Here is a 20,065-nt window from a genome sequence, read left to right as displayed (position 1 = left end):
TAATAGAGAGCTTTTCAGTCGAGTACCGTGTTTAAGCAACGAAGCTTGCTGAGTTGCTTAAGTTAAGGTACGAGATTGAAAAGCTTGATTATATCACTATTGTATACAATACTTTTTCTACGAGACAAAAAAATAATACTTTCAACTAGTAGAATCATATACTTAGGTAAACAAACCAAAAGTATACAGCTAAGATACGCGAGCTGCCGCAGCCCGTGATACCTTCATACTCGTACGCGCCCCGGCCGCGGCCGCCGCGGGCCCGGCGCCCCCGGAGGGTTGGTCAACGACACCTCCTCGTAACTCATGAGGCCCTGGTACCTGCTCCGCGCTAAATTCAATTTTAAGACAATTGTTTTACTCGATTGTGGCCACCGTAGCCTATGGAGACTAACAAGCAACGCTAAACGGTTATCGTAGGATATGGATGTTGCTATATGAAGGGTGTCACATGCGCGTTTATGACTTATGAAGCAATTGTTGGCCAACCAATCACAAAGCAGATGCGACGCAGCAGCGTGTTTAAGTAGGCTAATTTGCATTAAATCGAGTCTCCTTAAACAAGAAATATTTTACTGAAATGTATGAAGTTCTATTTTCAAAAAATTTATAATTGACTAAACCGTATCGATAAAATTCTTATGCTTGAGTCGGAAGTGCCATAGACTATACAACGTTGAAAAGAGTAAGGTTGTAGTGTTGCATATGAAGTCGTAATACACAGATTATACTCGACGAGTAGAAAAAATATATTAGGCCATTTTGGATGGCATGTTTACTTTGTCTTTCTTGATAATTTTAGTGTAATTTTAACGTGTAAATTATACATCAGAAATAAATGTGTGTATTGGACTTAAAGGCTGCTTATTGCTACGCTTTGAGAAGCCACCTTTTGTTTTGGCAGTGACGGCAAAAACTGCAAGTGGCGTTATAAAAGAAGAGGCAGCTAAAGTGGGTGGACGTGGGCAGATAATATTGACTGGTTAAGTAATAATATGTCACTGATACCTCTGATTACATCCTAATAGTTAATTTTTTTAAAGGACATCTTAAAGACAATACTTTGAATTAAATACTGGCTGTAAACGGAAGCACGCAAGCGAAAATGGCACAATCATGAACATGTACTCGTAAATTCACCTCCGCTTATTGAGGAATACTATTACGGATTCCATATACATAAATATAGCCGTACCAATGAGTATCTCGGAACTTATGTACGAAATATCATTCGATATTTACTAGTCGCTTTTCGGTGAAGGAAAACATCGTGAGGAAACCGGACTTATCCTATTAAGGCCTAGTCTCCCCTCTGGGTTGGAGGGTTATATGGCAGTCGCTTTGGTAAAAACTGGTGCCTACGTCAATTCATGGGATTAGTTGTCAAGCGTACCCCAGGCTCCCATGAGCCGTGACAAAATGCCGGGATAACGCGAGGAAGATGATGATGATAGCCTTAAAGGTCAGTTACGCCTTTATTATTTGGGGCTCTCATAGGTAAGCGTGCTCCACCGTAGACCACATCATCACTTACCATCAGGTGGGATCGTGGTCAAACGCCTGCCTATTCATCAAAAAAGAAAAAAAAACTGCGTAAATATCCCTGACAGACAACCCATTGCAAAGGATGTATTTAATAGTAACATAACACTTGGTGATATTAATGTCTGATATAAGGCTTACGATTTCTCAGTTAACATTGTGGACGACGATAAGCCATGAAGAGCCTTCGTTCCGCTGGTGTTGGATTTTCCTGAGGAAGCACTAGGCAATTTCCTGAGGGGTCAAGTATGAAAGGAAGGAAGCGATGACCTGAATTCTGTGGCCTTGCTTGGCGGATATTAGTTGAGATTGATTGAAAGATAAGCTAACACATCGGTTGGATATCGGAATTTTAGCACATTAGGAGAGGTGCATGAAAAACTGAGAACTTCCTTTTATATTTAGTTTAGTTTTGTAATGTTTTAGTGGTGTAGGAATTTGAGGCATGATCAATTGATCATACGTTTCTAAGTGTTTTCCGATCTCTCGACAATCCTTTTTACCGTTTAGTTAGTCTCTATTAAATAACTTAGAATTAGAGATTGTAGCTTCTAAACAAAGCTGTTTAGTTGGAAAGTAAATACGAGCCAAACTATCTTAGGGTATAATTGTAACTTTAACTACATTTAAACAGGGGTTGTAAAGGTCACTATCAAGGTTCCAAAGACATTTCACCGGCTAAAAGGCTCCGATCAATACATTTGTATGCAAAATCAAGTAAAACATGTCACGCTATCGGTGAATCCGTATAAGGCAGCTGAAGGCAACGTTGCATATAAACGAGTGTGTAGGTTGTGTTGCAGGATGTTTTTAAATTATTGGTGTTAGGCCGTAGGCGTAGGGAAGAGATTATTGCTGCTATTAGAGAATTAAAGGGAAATAGGATGGAACATGGAATGTAAGAAGAGGCAACTGGATGCAACCGGTTGGGAATAAATTAAAACAAAAAGCTTACGCCTTGTTCACATATCAAACTTCTGCGTTCGTTTTTACCATGGAAAAAAATAATTTACTTGGCATTGTGGTTTTAAACTGTGTTGTTGTATAAATGGAATTGGTTAACACGTTCACGGACAGTCCGTCGAGAGACGTAAAAGGACACCCTCGTGATATTGATATGGCACCACGGCTGAAGCCGATGATTTTTACTTTGACAAAACCGCTATCCCGTCCACAGACGCCGAGTTTTCATAGGATTATAATGAAGTCAAGTATCTTGTGCCGTTTTAGGCACACCACAAGGCTCTCTGGTGTCACAGCAAAATCCTCAGAGTGACTGACTTACCGACTTTATGCATCACCACCACCAGTATAGGGCCGCGACGCATGCTGTGGCACGACACGGCTGAGAACGTTATACGGCTATACATAGACGAGATGCCGTATCACGAGCCTCTTCAATGTATGAAGATGTATGCAAACTGGGCTGTCAATATGTGGCACAACTGTTATAGAAAATGCAATGTGGCAGTCCGTCCATAGACGGGAAAACATCTTGTATGGGATTTACCTGCTCCATATCACGCAGTTTCGAGAATGGCGCTGTGCCCTTTTTAAGATTTAAACCGTCATATAATTGATTTTATCACGAATAGAATACATAAAACAGATAAATGTATGTTCATGCTATTGTTATGGCATGGCTTTTATATGTTATGCATAGCCATTTACAAAATTCCACAACCGGTAGGTATATCACTACGTTCTACGTTTAGTATAGTCAGTCTTAGATTTACGTAACAATGACAAGTTTCAATAGTTATTTCACCGATTCAATCCACCGGCACTGATTCTAACCGCAGTTCGCATAGCCATCTAAATCTGACTGGGAACTATTAAGAACAATCAGTTACACCGAGACGATTACATCGATTAGTGAAAGTGAAATATTATGTCAGTTTGTATCAAAAAGAAATCTGCGAAGAATTTCTTCTGGTCAGTCGTTGCGAATTCTAAATCAATGTCATTACCAACAAACGTCCCACTGTGTTTAAAGAGTTGTGAAGTTTTAATTATTTTACCACTGGATTTAAATTTCATTGGTCATAGTGGTATAGTGGTTTTGGTTGGCCACAAGCTAGGCCGAATTCTTTTGTTTTACTTACAGCTATTTCTTGTGTCCCCAATCTACTTAGGTATTCTTCACCGAAGACGTAAGGTAACACCGTGTATTATATCTTACCGAGTACTGACAATAATTATAACGTAAGTAAGCAACAACATTTTATGACAATATTTAATTGCAAGTATTTACCAATGGGTACAATAAATATCTTGTAAGTACATCTAGATATATGGGTAATCAAGTCTTTCCTTCCCAAACATGGTAGGTGGGTTATGCACAACTTTTCTTTCGTAACCCATTACTGGGTTTTATAGTCAAGACTAGGTCGGCAGACGGCAATCCAGACATAAAAACTTGCAATCTGAAACGGGTCAAGGCATGAATGCACCAAGACCGGTCTGCCCACGGGCTGAGTCATCCAGTGTGATGTAAGATGTAACCAAAAGGTCGGCGGTGATCGTGTGAAGTAAGATCAGTGCTCGATTGTTAAGATAAATTATGTCAAATAAAATAATGACTTGGTGTTTTGAAATGATCAATCATTTTCGGGACCGAGGCCAGGAATAATGTGTTTCGAGCTAGGGCTACCTGGGGTGTCCCAACAGATGGTAACATGATGAAAGAAGAAGAATAATTTTTACAACCTTCAAAGTTCTGCAGAAAAAAATGCAAAATCAGAGGCTGAAGTGCAAACTAAAGTCGTATTTAGGCATGCGAGTTAGAAGTTGAGCGCTTTGTTTTGACCCTCAAAATATTATAGAATAAACATCCGAATGTGGTGAAGACAGTATCAGGTAGAACCGTCTACAATTTTTGTCATTTCTAACACTTGCGTTTGTACAGTCAAAGGATAAAAAAATTTATATACATTCCCAGTTTAAAAAATATGTGTCCGCTCTTACACCTTAGACAATAAAGTCGTGTTCACATATTTTTGAGCCATTTGTCTGAATCGATATTTTTGCCTTCGACTGTACACATACTCCACTTACCCTTAAGTCAGTAGAGCAGAAGGAGCAAAGCTTTTATTTTCTGTCTGATGTGTCTGAGCGTAGGGCTTATACAAATAGGAGAGTTCCTGTCCTGTGACGGTCTTCCCAACCAAACATTTTATATAGCTGTCTTCCCAATATTGACCTTAGTGTTTTCGACAATATAGTAAAGAACATAAAAATCTGATGTAAAGTTAGTAGAAATAATGGCGAAAAGCCTACGGGCACTTTATTTTGGCATCAGAAGCGGTATTAACGGTTGTTTTGTTTGGCCAAACGACGCGTGTTTGATTTACGCGAGGACGAAACATGGATATCAAACACCGTTTATTTTAAGGTCAGCGAGAACTATTCGTATATTAAATACTTTTTGTTGGGCATGGAAAAACAATATTGAACGTAATATTTTAACAACATAATTGGAAAACTCTGATTAAAACATTCACGATTTTTACTCATTATTATTCACAACGACGGGACTTGATCGCGTAAAATAAGTTTTAAATTTACCTCGCTAAACTCGCGCGCCTAGATGTTGATGTCAACTTTAGCCAGTCTTCTCCGAGACCACGGGGACAACGCCGGATTAAGTCCGCGATCATCTCTTTTTGTTAAGAAAATAAATACCTATGTATATATGTCTCCGTATGAAGAACAGCTAAGACTGTGGGAAATACTTTTGAGCGCGAACTGTAGACTGACCTAAATATCTCTAATTGGAAAAGTATTGATGCTGACTATACGTGCAAACCTGCCAACCCTGCAGTTTCAATCACAACACAACACACAATAGTTATTTACGATACAAGTGCGGAAAAGAGGAAATTTGAAACGAGTGGCGATAAATTAAAACACGACCACAGGGAGGGGGTGGACACGAGTTGCGAATTACCTTTTCGCACGTGTATCGTACAACGTTTTATAGTACATGTGGCCCTTTAAACTTTCGATATATGCACGAAAAGTGCTCATTCCCGCACTAGTGCGAAAAAGTAGCACCATATGTACTGTAAAACTAATACGGCTATACAGGTCGTAAAACAGCCGTTAGAATAAATAAATAGCCAGTCGTTAAGACTAAATTATTGCACAGTGACAGATGGCGGACAATGCGCATGTAAGGCTGGATGACTCACGCGCAAGTGTCCGGTCAGCGGCGGCGCCGCGTCTGCGCAAACGGCCGTTGACCGTATCTATGTGTCTCTGGGTCGCCTCTATACTATGAGGCCAATTCAAACTAATACCTGCCATCAAAACGATATCTAAATGATGTCATTTTGGACTCATTCGCCCGTGCATCTCGGTCGCGCTAATACATGTACGGATAAGTCCGAGCGGGTAGAACCCTATGTAATTTAAACAATAGATTAAATTGAGCATGTTATGAACTTTCTTACGACTTACTTCTTGATTAAATGACGATATGATCAGACGCTTAATGATTGATTTTAAGTATGTAATTAAGAGAATGTTTGAAATTGGTTATATAATAATAAAACATTTATTTCAGACCGAGCTGATCCATAGTTTGTTAGTTACAGAGTATCTTAATAACTATGTTAGTGGCACAATACAAAAACAAAAACGTATATGTGAGTACTGAGTAATGTAAGTTATTTTGTAAAGGTAAGGTAGATATGAGTCATATTGTAAGTGAAGACAAAAACCGTTTACAAAGTTAAATACGTTTAAACAAAGCATCAAAAATCTGTCTCTGTTAACCCTAATTGAAATAATCAATAAACAGAAAAGCAAATGTAACGGAGAAACGTTATAGAAAAATAAAGATTGATAAAAATAATTTTAATAAAAATAACCAACACTTTCGATATCAAAATTTAACACTCTTCAAACAACCAAGAAATATTGCGTCATACATCTAAACCGTACATTAGTAATAGAACTGGGGCAGATATAGTGTTGTAGAAAATACGACGGCAGCAGTACCGTTACCATGAGTTGCTATCGAAAACTTACATTACGTTACTACACTCGCTAGCGCCTAAACGCGGTTTGTGTAGATTTCGAAACAACTGGTACCATGAGTCAGTTACTCGTTTACTATACTCGCTAACGTAAGCTCGATTCATCGTGTAGTTAACGTTACGATAGGGAATGACCTTGGAGTGACGCGCCTAACTTCACAGCAAAGAAAGCTATCTCTTTTTGACCATACTGAAACGACAGAATAGGACGATATTGGGCAAAAAGCTAAGTATTCAAGCTTTCGTTTTAAAAATATAAACATAACCCTGCTAATTTAAAGCGCCATGGAACAGTATTATTATGTAAAGTGTTAGTGGGGTCTTGTATTTGTGTTGGTTACCTACTTTGTCAAAGTGACAGTTCTCTACTTAAGTTTATTTTGAGTGTATTATCCAAATCCAATCCGTCCGTTGCCTGTTTGTTGTTGTTTTTGTGTTCCTGCTCCTGAATAAAAATGCGTACCAGTACTTCACAGTTTCAACTACTAGTCGACTACATGCAAAAGTAAGTATCTACTTTAAATATACATTTTAATTATTTACTTTAATTTGAGTTATACAGTCTCCCTAGTTTTTATGGTGAAATATTTTAGTTTCAAGTGGTTAGCAAAGTATTTTAAGTGCCCTCTCTTTGTGTTAACAGGCATGGTGACCTTAGCAAGCCGAATGATGGGCCACATGGCAAAGCGACTAATTTACGCCAGTGGGCCGAACTCACAAAACTTTTAAATGCTGATGCTACAGGCGACACTAAAAGTATAGAGAAGTGGAGAAAGGTATGTATATAACCTATGTGATTAGCCTTTTATTTATAATGTTTTCATTTTAATTTTTCACTTACCTATTCGTTCATATAATTTTTTTCTTTGCATGTACATTTGGTTCGCTCTTCTTCACTGGTTTTGTGTGTGTGTGTGTTGGGTGTGAAGGTATGGAGTGACTTGAAAAACAACACCAAGAAAAAGTCTGCACGGATATACAAATCTGGAAAAGGAACTGGTGGTGGTCCTGCTTGTACCTTAAAATTAAGTGACGTAGAGCAGAGGGTGCTGGCTATTATAGGGACACGGGCAGCTACAGGCATTATAGAAATTCCGGAGGTTGGCCTAGAGGTAGGGTAATGGGTACTTCATGCTTAATAACAATTTCATTCCATAGAGGTTATTTTACCTGTCATTACCTAGCGCTGGCAATACACATAACTCATCACTCATTTAATCATTCATTTAATATCTGATTCCTTAGATTAAGTATAAATAAAGAGTAAGAACTCCCATACTAAATCCCCTACACAGAGAATGCTGTCCTATGGGAGTTTGTTATTCTTTATTTAATCTTACTCTATGGTCATACATAAATTAAAATATTTTACAGGAAGAAGTAACTGAACTGACGGTACTACCGACTCTTGACCAACCAACCGATGACAGCCCATCTATTTTTCTAATCCATGAACAATTTGGTCAACAAACTTGTTCTAGTGAGTTTCCATATCATTGTTACTATGAAAATAAGATCAATGGAATTAATTTAATGTATGCCCTGGGAAAAATTCTAACAACATACATAGTTAACAGTCACCATAGCCTAGCTGGTATGGATTCTGCCTAGAAAGCTGGTTGTCCCGGCTTAGTATCCTGGGAAGCGTAGCGGCACAAATAAAATTTCTTCATTTATGGATGGATGACAATGATTTATAGTGTAACAATTATTAGATTCATATTTTTGTATGAATATTATTGCCCAATATCAATGTACAGACCAATCTTTCTTTGGCTGTAACTTTGTTACCTAATATTTATTTTATTGTTTTTATTCTTTATTGCAGATGTTGAAGATTGGAATCGGCCAGGGACATCGGCTCAACCCACAGTTTTTCCACCCTTACCTGCAGACAGGAATAACCAAGACTTGGCGGGCAGAGAGGCGCCAGCAATAGTTAACAGCCCAGGTACAGTTTTATTTACTAAATCTCATTTAGAAGCAGATAATGAATTTTGCATTTATTGACACATTTAATAGGTGTACTGCTCATTATTTATAGCCCATCGCCCACGACACACTTAATCTTGCAGTGGTGTTATTTTAACCTGCAATTGCTAAAAGTGGCACTGAAACAGATCATTTATGTCCTCTATGGACCCCTTTGGGTAATACAGTTGTATAATAGGAATGAATGTGCAATAAATACTGATTTATCTTTATTTTGTATCCTCTAGACAGGAGTGAGGCCGGCATGACGCAGGCGGAGGAGCCTGCGACTCAGGCCGCCCGGACAGCTGCTGGAGGCAGGCAGCACGCGCCGCAGAGTCCTACGCCCTTACCACTTACACCGCGGCGGCGGCGAACACGTCCGATGCCAACACTCTCCTCTCCTACCTACAGAAGGACTCGTACCCATACACAGTCCGATTTAGCAAGGCAAGCCTTTCTCAGGTCTGACTGTGAATGGCGTAATTTCCAAATGGAGGCAGAGCGGGAGAGGAATAGGTTAAGAGAATTAGAGATAAGGATGCAAGAAAGGTGGTTAGATTTATTTAGTCAATTTTTAGTATTAGGAAATAGAATTGTAGATAATTGGGAAAAAAAATAAAAATGTTATAAATGTGTATGTATATTTTTTGTTTTACCTATTTAACAAATGATACTTGGTATTTGCAAACATTACATTTTTAAAACAATTATTTATAATTATACTATGACCGTCTTGATGCAAGTCTTCTAGCTAACTGATCCCGTAGTGCTCTTCCCATTAATAAATCGCTAGCACCTCCATCTTCCAACACCACTTCCTCTCGATGAAATTCTGAAAAGAGTGAGCTCTTCTAAAGGTATTTATTATTTTACTAGCGACCCGCCCCGGCTTCGCACGTGTAGTTCAATTAATTTACACAAAACCTTTACAAATTATACATATAAACCTTCCTCTTAAATCACTCTATCTATTAAAAAAAACCGCATCAAAATCCGTTGCGTAGTTTTAAAGATCTAAGCATACATAGGGACAGACAGCGGAAAGCGACTTTGTTTTATACTATGTAGTGATATACTAATATTATAAAAATTATAGCAAGTTTTCTTATAAATACCTTGATCTTGTTCACATATCTCTTCGGGATCCGGAACATTGTACTTTAAGGCAATGTTGTGTAGCACAGAACATGCTATAATAATTTGTGAGCACTTTTCTGGCCTATAATGTAAAGTCCTATCTCGGTGTACACAGCGCCAACGGTTCTTCAATCGCCCAAAAGTGTTTTCAATAACAACTCTTGCAGAAGTGTGGGCTGCATTGAAAGTTTCTTCAATAGAGTTGGGAGTTGGGTTTAAATATGGTGTCATCAGCCATGGTCGTTGAGGGTAACCAGAATCACCTGTTAAATAGGAATATTTTTTATTTAAGACAAAAATAAATGCTTTTTTAAATGATTATGAAACATAATTTAAATTATACTTAGTCAAAATATATTGTCTTACCTAAAAGCCAGACAATTTCATTACGCCTGTGTAAAGACTGTATATAATTGTTAACATTACTATTTTCCCATATGAAAGAATCATGGGCTGCACCTCCAAACTTAGCATTAATGGATAAAATTTTACAATTGTGGTCACATATCTGAAAAAAGTATATTGTATATAAATTAGTAAGGCGCTTTTAGAGAAACATGTCAATCTAAATTTATTAAGGAGTTAGGTACCTAAGGTATACCTACAGATAAAAACAGACCTACCATTTGTACATTCATTGAGTGATAATGCTTTCTACAGAAATATAAGTGTTCTTCTTCCTTTTTGGGTGTAAATATCTTGAAGTGGCTGCAGTCAATGCTTCCTATCACCCCTGGGATTCCATATTTATTGAAAAAACTACAATGTGAAGATTGGTTTGTATTGTATTGTGGTCATAAGAGGAAATAATATAGGTAAGTACCTAGTTTAAGTTGTGATTCATTTATTAGTACCTTTGTTTAATGGCATCTCTTTCTAGGCGTGTGGTTGGAAAATTGATAAACCTTTTTCCAATATTGGGGTGGTTCAAAGCAGTTGTTACTTCTTCAATATAAACACTCACTGCTTCCTGGGAAAAATGGTGTGCCTTGCCAGTAATACGTTGGTAACTACCTTGTGCATAAAATAGTAATGCACATAAAACCTGCAAGAGTTAGTTTGTTGGTTAATTACAAAATAACACTCATAGATGTCAACTAAAATGTATAAGTACTTGACACTTTTATGGAATTTATGTATACTTAACTTTGATTCCACTGACACTCTTTGAGTGGATTTCAAATCCCCATGATTTATTAACAAATCGCACAAATCCTCAAATGCTTCCTTGCTAAGCCTATATTCTTTAATAAAATTATTCTCACTTATGTGTTGAAGTGGATTTCTTAATATTTTTCTCATATCGGCTTGATATTTTCCTTGTTCACGTCGTTCGTCTTCATATGCAGCCTTCGCTACCATATCCCATACCAAATAATGCCTTGCTGACATTATTTACATAAATCTTGATAAGAAATTAATACTATAACACGAATTCTAATAAGTTTTCACGCTCCAATATGCCAGTGAAATAGATTACTACAGTCGATAACGTATTGCTCGATAGCGTATGTCAAAAATGTGACTCATGGTACCGATTTCTATAGGCAACAGCTACAAACGTTATTCGCTAGCGAGCTAGGTAAAATACCTATCGAAAAGTAATCGCTAGCGTTGAACTCATGCTGCCGATCTTTAGTTCTATGAGTGACCGCCGACAGCGCTGTACTATTCTCCATACAAATCATTTACGCAGTCGCTAGCGAGTACCGTCACTGTAAACTCATGGTAATGCTACAGCAGTAAATTGTGTGAAGTTAAAAATACTTTCCCAGTATTATTAGTATGGCTTCCTTCTCAGCCGTAAACAGTGGACCGACATTGTAGTCTGACTCATGATTCGTACACCGTGTTTAGGATTAGATAATTGGTATACCTACTGTGACATTAAAAATTTATACAGTAAAGAATAATTAAGACTTTTACTAAAAGAAAATTAAATGAAATATCTGCAAGGAGGGTATAATTGATCTCTTGCGTATTATCGAAGTAATAGATAAGATATATATAATTGTAAATAATTCTCATTCAGTAACTTAGTCTTTAGATATTCATCTTTAACAGCAACACTCGAGAACAATAAAAACGCGTCCTTTTGTTTAGAAACTTCGATACAAAATTATCCGTTTTCATTTCTCTTTAATGTGACACGCACATTAAAAATATTAAGATTCTCATTTAGGACTACAATACACAGAACTCAATCCGTTGCGATATTTACCTAAGGAGTCAAATATAACCTAGTAGGAATAGGAACCAACTGACAAAGGAACACATAAATTGTGGAACAGTAAGAATCATTTGAAAACAAAGACACCAACTATGCTGTTTTCTGCAGATGAGCGGTGAACGACCTAGAACCACCCACGGGCAATGAGTCCGTGAGCACTAATTACCCACTCTCACTGTTACCCAACCCGTAGGTCAAGAACGTGATTTCAGACAAAACTAATATACCTAACAGTGAAAGCACTTAATTCTAATGGATAAGAGAAAGGTATTTGTTGCAATGAAATTTTATAACATGAAAGGGGAGGTGCATTTAATTGAAATGTCGATATAAAGTTGTCTTTCCTAAATAATTCTGTACATGAACGCGTATATTTTAAGTAGACTGTTAATGATTTAGTGGATGTCAAGTTTGAACCATTGTCAGTAGTGTGTACATTTGAAACAATATGTAGATGTGAAGATAAGGTCATATATAATCAATGTATAGTATCTACAAGAGCCTTATATTATTATTATTAATTCTTTATTTCAGATAAATTTTATCCATGGAATTGTTAGCTTGGCTGATGACTACGTTAGTTACTTAACTACTACAACATTATTTATAAAAGAGGGGGAATATCTAAAACATTAGATGATTAATATGCTACGCATTAGAAGGCACCTTTGTACAAAAGGCATAATTGAATCAAAGAAGCAAATAAGCGTGTTTTGCTTAGCAGTGGAAAGCAGATACGAGTAAGTACATTAAATTGACATATAGGTCATCTATAATACTGGCTGTATTATGGATGATCTTGACTTTTAAAATAAACGCAGATAAAATCGATATCTATCTGACCTACAAACATTTCCAACCACTTTAAACCAATCATAACATGCTCGGGAGTGGAAGTTATAACACATGATCCAATAAAAGCAGAGCGGGTAAATTAACTAACGCCTCCATTGACTGCAGTTTACAACTCCTGCGCCGTGGGCTAAATATAGACCCCCACAAATGCACCATTCACGCTTTACTCGATACTGTAACATAATGTGATGCTTGTAGTTTTAGTTCGACACAGATAAACATACAGACTGCTGCCAGTGCCAGGACCACCAGGTTTGACAACTTGTCTGTGCGTGTCTCTCACACCGTGACGTCACGCGCTCCGATTTGCGTTTGCAGTCACGTGATGCTGGGCATTATTTTTAATAATTTTCATTATTTTTAATTAATTTATTACGCATATTTACACTTACAAAATATGATTTTCAGCATTCTAATATTCCCTGCTATGGTAAAAACATAACATTTTAAATATTCGCGATTCATGTCAACATCCCTATTATACACTCCGTAGAATTATAATAGTTAATATCATCTATGCCTGCGGAATGTCACCCTGCTGCATGGGGGTTTAACCATGAAAAAATAACAGATAGTCAGATATTAAGCATTTTGAGTTGATATAAGTACTTGAAATTGATAATCTTAAACGTGGCCGGTCATTTTATGATATGTATGTATGTATGTAAACACTTTATTGTACATAAGACAGATTACAAACACAATAAAAGAACATAAATATATACAATAAATAAATAAATTGATTTGGCCAGAAATTAACACAGATGACATAGCATTTCGTCTTTAAATAAACGGATTTATTATTATTATTATAGCCGAGAACGTGGTATCAAAATTGGAACTACCCTCGTATCTTTAGGTAAATCTCATCTACATATGTAGAAACCGACAATCCACAATTTTCGTTTTACGCGTGTTTGGTATTTTTAGGCACCCTAAATCCAGCCATTACCCTTTTTATAGCGTACCTCGTAAGGTTACCTAAATATAACGGTTCGCAAAGTGCATTCCCCTAACTTCCCCCATTACCGTGGATTCCGTGGGGTGTGTTTTAAACTGCTTCACTTGGAAAGGTGAATCGTGTTTTGTAGTTTAACGCAAGTTGGAAGCACCATCCTGTTGATGTCTGGTTACAGTTAAATATCGTTAGTGTTTCGTGGATTTCAACATTGGTAACGGCTAAAGTTTGGAAGTAGAAAGACTCGTTTTAAACGACTACATTTTTCTAAGCAAATTCATAGTGTTATAATTAGTATCGATATCATATCAGAGAAGATGTCCACTGTTAGATAAACTCCTCACAGTTTCCGGCAATCATGACCAAAAATTTTAATTTTTTTCTTATAATCAATTTGATTTTTTTGGCATGATGTCTAGAAAATTGAAGCTGTTGAGGACCTGGATAGATGGACTGTTGTTATACCTACCATTGACAAGTAAACAAGCGTAACATAGTGTAGGTACGAGTACTATTTCTACATTAAAACGTAGCTTGATCCAATTTTGTATTCGCTATACTTCTTTCTGGCTCCGGACCACTGACACATTCATTAAATTATACCATGTGAGTGAGTGAAAGAGACCATTTTCAAGAATTAAACAATAGATTTCGTAGGTAGTAGAAAAGAAACTAGGGTAGTGCCTAGTTAAGTGCGTTCTCTTGTCCCCTTCGTTACGCGGAAACAGGACATTTCCGGGGACATTTTTAGACTTCCTCCACTTTACTTTCGATATGTTAGAATGCGTTATTAACTTTTTCTAATTAAAAAAAGCACAATTAACGTTAGAAACTAAGCATAGGCGGGTGTATTAGCATAGATAATTACGCATTCACGCGTAAAAAGTGCGTAATGCAATGCAAGCGTTACTGACGACGGTGCTATTTATTTTATCGTGCACATTGACTGCCGTGCATTGACTTTGAGACAATGTTAATAACATAAATTTTACCCTCTTACTATTTTTACTTCCAATTAGAAATCGGTAAATCCATCTGATATGTACAGTATTAGGATTTACTTTGGTGTAAAGTAACATAACAAACGTAATCATAACGGTACGAAAAGCCACTACCATAAAACAAAAGGCATCGGAGCCTGAAATTATAAAGTACCAGCGGTTACTCCATGATGGTCTTCCACCCGTTCGTTCGTGCGAAACGATTTCTACGCATTCCTATAATTCGATTATTAGTCGATCACTTTCCTTTTAAAAAAAATCACTAATGCATCACTAGTTTTGGGTTGTCACTGGCCGGTAGTACGATTGACGGTTACGATTTTAAATTTCGAGTTTGGAACGGCGGCGGCACATGCGCTCGGACCGGGTGTGCGAGATCGACTGGCGCGTGCGCCGTGCGTGGTGCAGGCTGCAGCTCGTTTGATAGGGATTTTGTTGTATATTAATTTCATCTCGGGTTCGTTTACTTCGCGAATCGAGATCGATTGTGACCGCAAATTGGTATATTGTTCCGTTGCGTCATAACCGTTGGGAAACCATATGATCGCAGAAACTGTGTGGCTTGTTCTATCATGTAATTGGAGGTTAAGAAATAAAACAGTGCGCTCTTACTAGTTACGAGCTTAATAGTAGCCCTAACATAGGGATGATATTTTGTAGCCTACGCGCAGTACTTGATTTTTAATGAGTATTAGACCTGAACTTGAGTATATGACACGTGTAGCATTAAAGGAAGTCATATTTTCCGCACAGGTGGCCAATGCAACAATAGCAACATATATGAGAAATATCAGAATGACTGACTTTCTTGCGATGTCATTGTCAATCACAAATGAATGGTTAAGGTGGCGTTATTATATTAATTATACAGTACATACTGTGCTTCTTTACCGCACTAGTGCGGTAATAAGCACATTACGTCGTACGAAAATTTAAAGGGCCATATGTACTGTAAAACGTTGTAAAATACACGTGCGAATACGTTATTCGCTACTCGTGTCGATTTAAAGCACTCCCTTTTTTCCAATTTCCTACTTTTCGCACTAGTATCGTAATGTACTATTAGAGCACATAGCTTCCCAGTTGCTCTTAATGCCATCACATCAGGATCTGATGATGGGATTCTGGAGAAATCGAGGGAACTTTTCAAATATTATACGCACACTTATATAGTTCTTATTACTTTTAATAGTTATTTGGGTATTCTCTATAGTTACTCGATCATGTTTTTTCTTTGCTCTGGTAAGGCGCCATTTGATGACGTGGAAGTGCTATGAAGACCATCAATTGGAGGAATGTTAGAATGTTTAAGAAGTAGTTAGTTCATATTTAGTAAAATATCTAAGCGTAACTACGTACAAACATACCGATGATTCACAAAAACGTAAAAGTAACAAAAAACGTGTAAGTACGGAGTATAACGACTGGTAAAACAATATGAATATTATGACTAACCCCGGAATATAAGCACTTGTTTCGGGTTTCAAAACATCAAGTTCCGGTTACTTTTCACGGTTTTATAGAATAAATGCGTGTGCAGTTTTGAAATATCTCGTATCTTTAGCTACTTTTGTTGATGACTCACAAACCAAAGATACTAAAGTGTAAATGAAATCAGAATTCTAGCTGCATGCAGAAATATCCAAAAATTAGCTACAGGTAAATTACAGTAAAACCTGATATGAATACCGAATGCTTTTCATTTAGAAGATAAAAAGCTATTATTATGTACTAATAAGTAATTTTGAATGCAAAGCCATTACCATTATCACTGGCAGTAATCTCAGATAAACATCAATTGCAAAAAATAGCGCGGTCAACACTTACCAATACTGGAGGGCATTATCAGAGCATGGAGCCACGTAAGAAAGCGCATAACCAACACGTTTTACACATTAGCATGAGACCTATTCGAACTTTAAATATCTTAACTTGATTTGTTAGGCGTAAAAAGTTCGAATCACTATAAGGACATTGTGTGAGATGAATTACGGATGTTTTCTATGTATTTAAGTATATGTATTTGTCATTTATTTATAATATATGTTTTCCATCAGAGAAAGGATTATGCACATGGAGCATAAGGACCCTTTAGACATGGAACGTCACAAATGATCGTAGTTTAGTACAATCCGATCAACCACAACAGGAGTCTTATTGAGCTTACTGTGGGTCTAGGTATAATTGTGATTGTCTCATAATATTTATTTATTATTATTAATGCCAGTCATTCTTGACAATAGGGGGTATTACTGCAATGTTCTGCCACTAGAGCGCAGCACTAGCCCGTTTAGTAAACCATGGAGTAACTTATACATAACTTATGCCTTTAACAGTTTTTTGACAAGTTTTCAGAGATAATAAAATATGACATTGATGCATCAAGGCGGTTTGTTTACAGAGTACCTACCGGGAAACGCGAATCCGAAATTTCGCTTTCTGCCTCTTTATCGCTCGAATATGCAAGAGTGACAGAGATTAGATAACGAAATTTCGATTTTCTTTTTTTACGATAGACCCTCAGATTGTGGTAGTGGCGCCACCTGCGCAGAGTTTCGCGTAATATTCCCTTGCATTCTCTCGAGCACACCAATAAAATCGCGAGCTTGTATCATGTCAACATGTATGTGTTGTGTGTGTGTTGTGTTGTGTTGTGTGTGTTTGTGTTGTGTGTGTGTATCTATTAGAGTGTAGATTAGGCTTAGTCTGAGAGTAGATTTTGTAATTTCTTTTTTTTGGAAATAAACGGTTTAATTTTTTTTTAAAATAACACAAGTTGAGATTCTTACGATCAGAATTGCGCTCCATTAGTCGTGCAATGCACTGATCGATGACTATACATGGCCTTTAATGATTGCGAATGCATAATGATGCGTTGGAGTCCACGGAACCCGATTTTCTTTTCACACCACGGCGCGTCGGTCACGTATATGTCATTTACGTTTAATGAATAATGGCTACTGATGTAACTAACTTGAGTTTGATAGTTACATGGCTTCTTAAATGGCTTCCCATCCGCCGTCGCAGGGATCTGCATATTCTTTCTCTTCTTTTTCATGTTCTTTTTATTCCTTCTTCTCCTGTCTATCTCTCACAAAAATTCAAATTTATGGCAGATGGTAGTGGCCATCGCCTTCGATCGAGTGCAAATCTTGCACTGGCAACACCTCATCACAAATCTAGTGCGTATGGTAAATCTTTTGCGGTACTAGCGGTTCAGCTTTGGAATGAGTTGTCTCCCTCCTTAAGGAAATCGCGGTCCGTTGCATCGCTTAAGGGGCAGTTAAGGAAACTGTGGCTATCGGACCAGAATTAACTGTTATGCGTTGTGTTTTGTATATTTATTATATATAACGTAGGTATTATATATATTTGTTATACTGTTACTTCAAATTTTTATCTTATTTTATTTATTTTCGCCCTCTTTTATAAATTTATTGACTTTCCTCTAGTCTATTGTACGCAGTGCTGTATCTGTCTACCGTTCTTCATCAATTCTCATCTACTCAAAGGTTAACTGGAAGAAAGCCCTTAAAGGGATAAGTTCGCCTTTGTACTGCCTATTTCTGTGCCATATTTGTGTTCTATGTCTTTGTACAATAAAGAGTTTATACATACATACCTACATACATGTTAATACTCTAGAAATTTTACCCCTGCGCAGCTTTAGAACCAACGTAGGCGAGGCTCACTCCGGGATTTCGTAACGTCGCTATAAGTACAAGCGGCCCACACCAATTTTGGTGTCTAGTCATAGTAGTTGCCGCGCACCGCTACGGAACGGACGCCTGTTCGCGTTTGCGCCACCTAGCGGCCATATTTGTCGTAATAGACGCGTTTTGTTAGAGAGTCGATCTTCTGTACAGTCGCCATCAGATATATCGGAGTGGTCAAGGCGCTCACAAATATCTGAACACGCCTCTATTGACAAGGCGTTAGAGTGCGTGTTCAGATATTTGTGAGCACCTCGGCCGCTACGATATATCTGATGGCGACTGTACCTAGTACTATTATTTATTCTGTGACCTAGGTGACTAGATAAAACAACTACATAAACGAACTACTCTGGTGATCATTCGGGACTTTTAGGCGTGCAACTTTTTTCCGTAAACAGATTGTCTGTCTAGTGTTCTTCTTAATTAGTCTATTGTTCCTAAATTCTAACTAATTGCTAAATTCTGTGTCCGTTATAGCCTCTTGCTATTGGCCCTTCATGCGGCTCTGTTTTCAGTTTTCGGCAGTAAGTTCACATGGGCCTGTGAAAACTCACTGGAGTAACGACGGAGAAGCCTGCCTCAGGGATGGTTTCCTCGACTTTACCCAACACATAAGTTTTTCAAGGGTTTTCTAGCACGCTTCAACAAATTGTAAAACACTTATTACATTTGTAAATATATTAAAAAATGCAAATGCTCCTATGCATTTGGCTAGTATAGCAGCAGACTCATACACTGAAAGGCACTTTACGAAATTAGTTGCACGAGTAAAGAAAATGCTGGAAAATGTTGAGAAAATGGGTTGGGATTCACTGTGCAATTTAAATAAGTCCAATTTATTTTACGTCGCTAAATGGATCTCGTAGCCGATATTTTTTCTGAATACATGTATAAAATATACGTTTTTTTTAGTGCTAAGTATCACATATATTGTAGTACCTACAAGCTTTGGTTTGAAAACAACTACGATAAAACAATGACAGTTTCGATATCCTCCACGTGTTACGATTAAACACGTGGAGGATATCGAAAACCTTCTTGTTTTGTGATAAAGGTTATAGTACTGGACAAAGGCAAGGGTAAATACGAATCACTTACAACTTGGTATGAGAGTTGCGTCCAAGTTTACAACATTTTAGTCATATGAACTAAAAATATAAATTCCTAGGTGCTAGAAAAACGTACACTACGTTGGAACTGAGTAGAGTCTCTAATTTTTTTGCGCTTTTAGGCGTGGATACTTCCCGATTTTCTTAAGCTCTTCATGAAGCGGAGTAGGTAGTGTTATAAGGTGTATAACGATAAAATACGGAACAAAACAGATATGGTTGGACACGCTTGACTATTTCGCAATGTCGCGAGGATGGTATTGGATGTCGATGGATGTCGCTGAGACGAGACACGTTCTGAATCCAGTGAGAGCTGGCAAACACATTACGTATGGATGTGGGACTTGAGTGATCGATGGAAAGATTTGAGAAAGGTGGGACAGTTTCTGGACACTTGTCTGCAATATATTTACTGTTGGATGACGAGAAGTCTCATAAAATAAAACTATGAAAACGGATTATATCGCGTATATTGAATTCATAATACATCCCGACGTTTTG

At 37.4% G+C, this 20,065-nt stretch overlaps 3 protein-coding genes across 5 annotated transcripts in view; 1 reads left to right on the top strand and 2 right to left on the bottom strand.

The window, feature by feature from the left end:
• LOC134755334 (adenomatous polyposis coli protein-like) overlaps positions 1-20,065 on the bottom strand; it is a 110,452-nt gene that overhangs the window by 54,078 nt on the left and 36,309 nt on the right. Inside the window, exon 1 of one of the 3 annotated variants that reach the window (XM_063691803.1) lies at positions 14,894-15,311. The exons of the other annotated variants lie outside the window; for them this stretch is intronic. The gene's annotated coding sequence lies outside the window, so the exon portion shown is untranslated. Of the gene's footprint in view, positions 1-14,893; positions 15,312-20,065 lie in introns of those variants that run through there. 3 annotated transcript variants of the gene reach the window in all.
• Positions 6,548-9,232, top strand: LOC134749911 (uncharacterized). The gene is made up of 5 exons (XM_063684924.1): positions 6,548-7,089; positions 7,228-7,360; positions 7,959-8,064; positions 8,413-8,535; positions 8,804-9,232. Exons 1-5 carry the CDS (start codon positions 7,040-7,042, stop codon positions 9,175-9,177), a joined length of 786 nt encoding a protein of 261 aa, XP_063540994.1. The 5' UTR covers positions 6,548-7,039; the 3' UTR covers positions 9,178-9,232.
• Positions 9,190-11,436, bottom strand: LOC134749918 (putative nuclease HARBI1). Its single transcript, XM_063684937.1, has 5 exons — positions 10,550-11,436; positions 10,319-10,454; positions 10,062-10,203; positions 9,674-9,958; positions 9,190-9,390 (listed from the first exon to the last, which is right to left on the bottom strand). Exons 2-5 carry the CDS (start codon positions 10,331-10,333, stop codon positions 9,281-9,283), a joined length of 552 nt encoding a protein of 183 aa, XP_063541007.1. The 5' UTR covers positions 10,334-10,454; positions 10,550-11,436; the 3' UTR covers positions 9,190-9,280.

The sequence above is a fragment of the Cydia strobilella genome, chromosome 2 (genome assembly GCF_947568885.1).
Source record: "Cydia strobilella chromosome 2, ilCydStro3.1, whole genome shotgun sequence".
Taxonomy (NCBI): Eukaryota; Metazoa; Arthropoda; class Insecta; order Lepidoptera; family Tortricidae; genus Cydia; species Cydia strobilella.
This window is presented reverse-complemented; position numbering and strand designations above follow the sequence as displayed.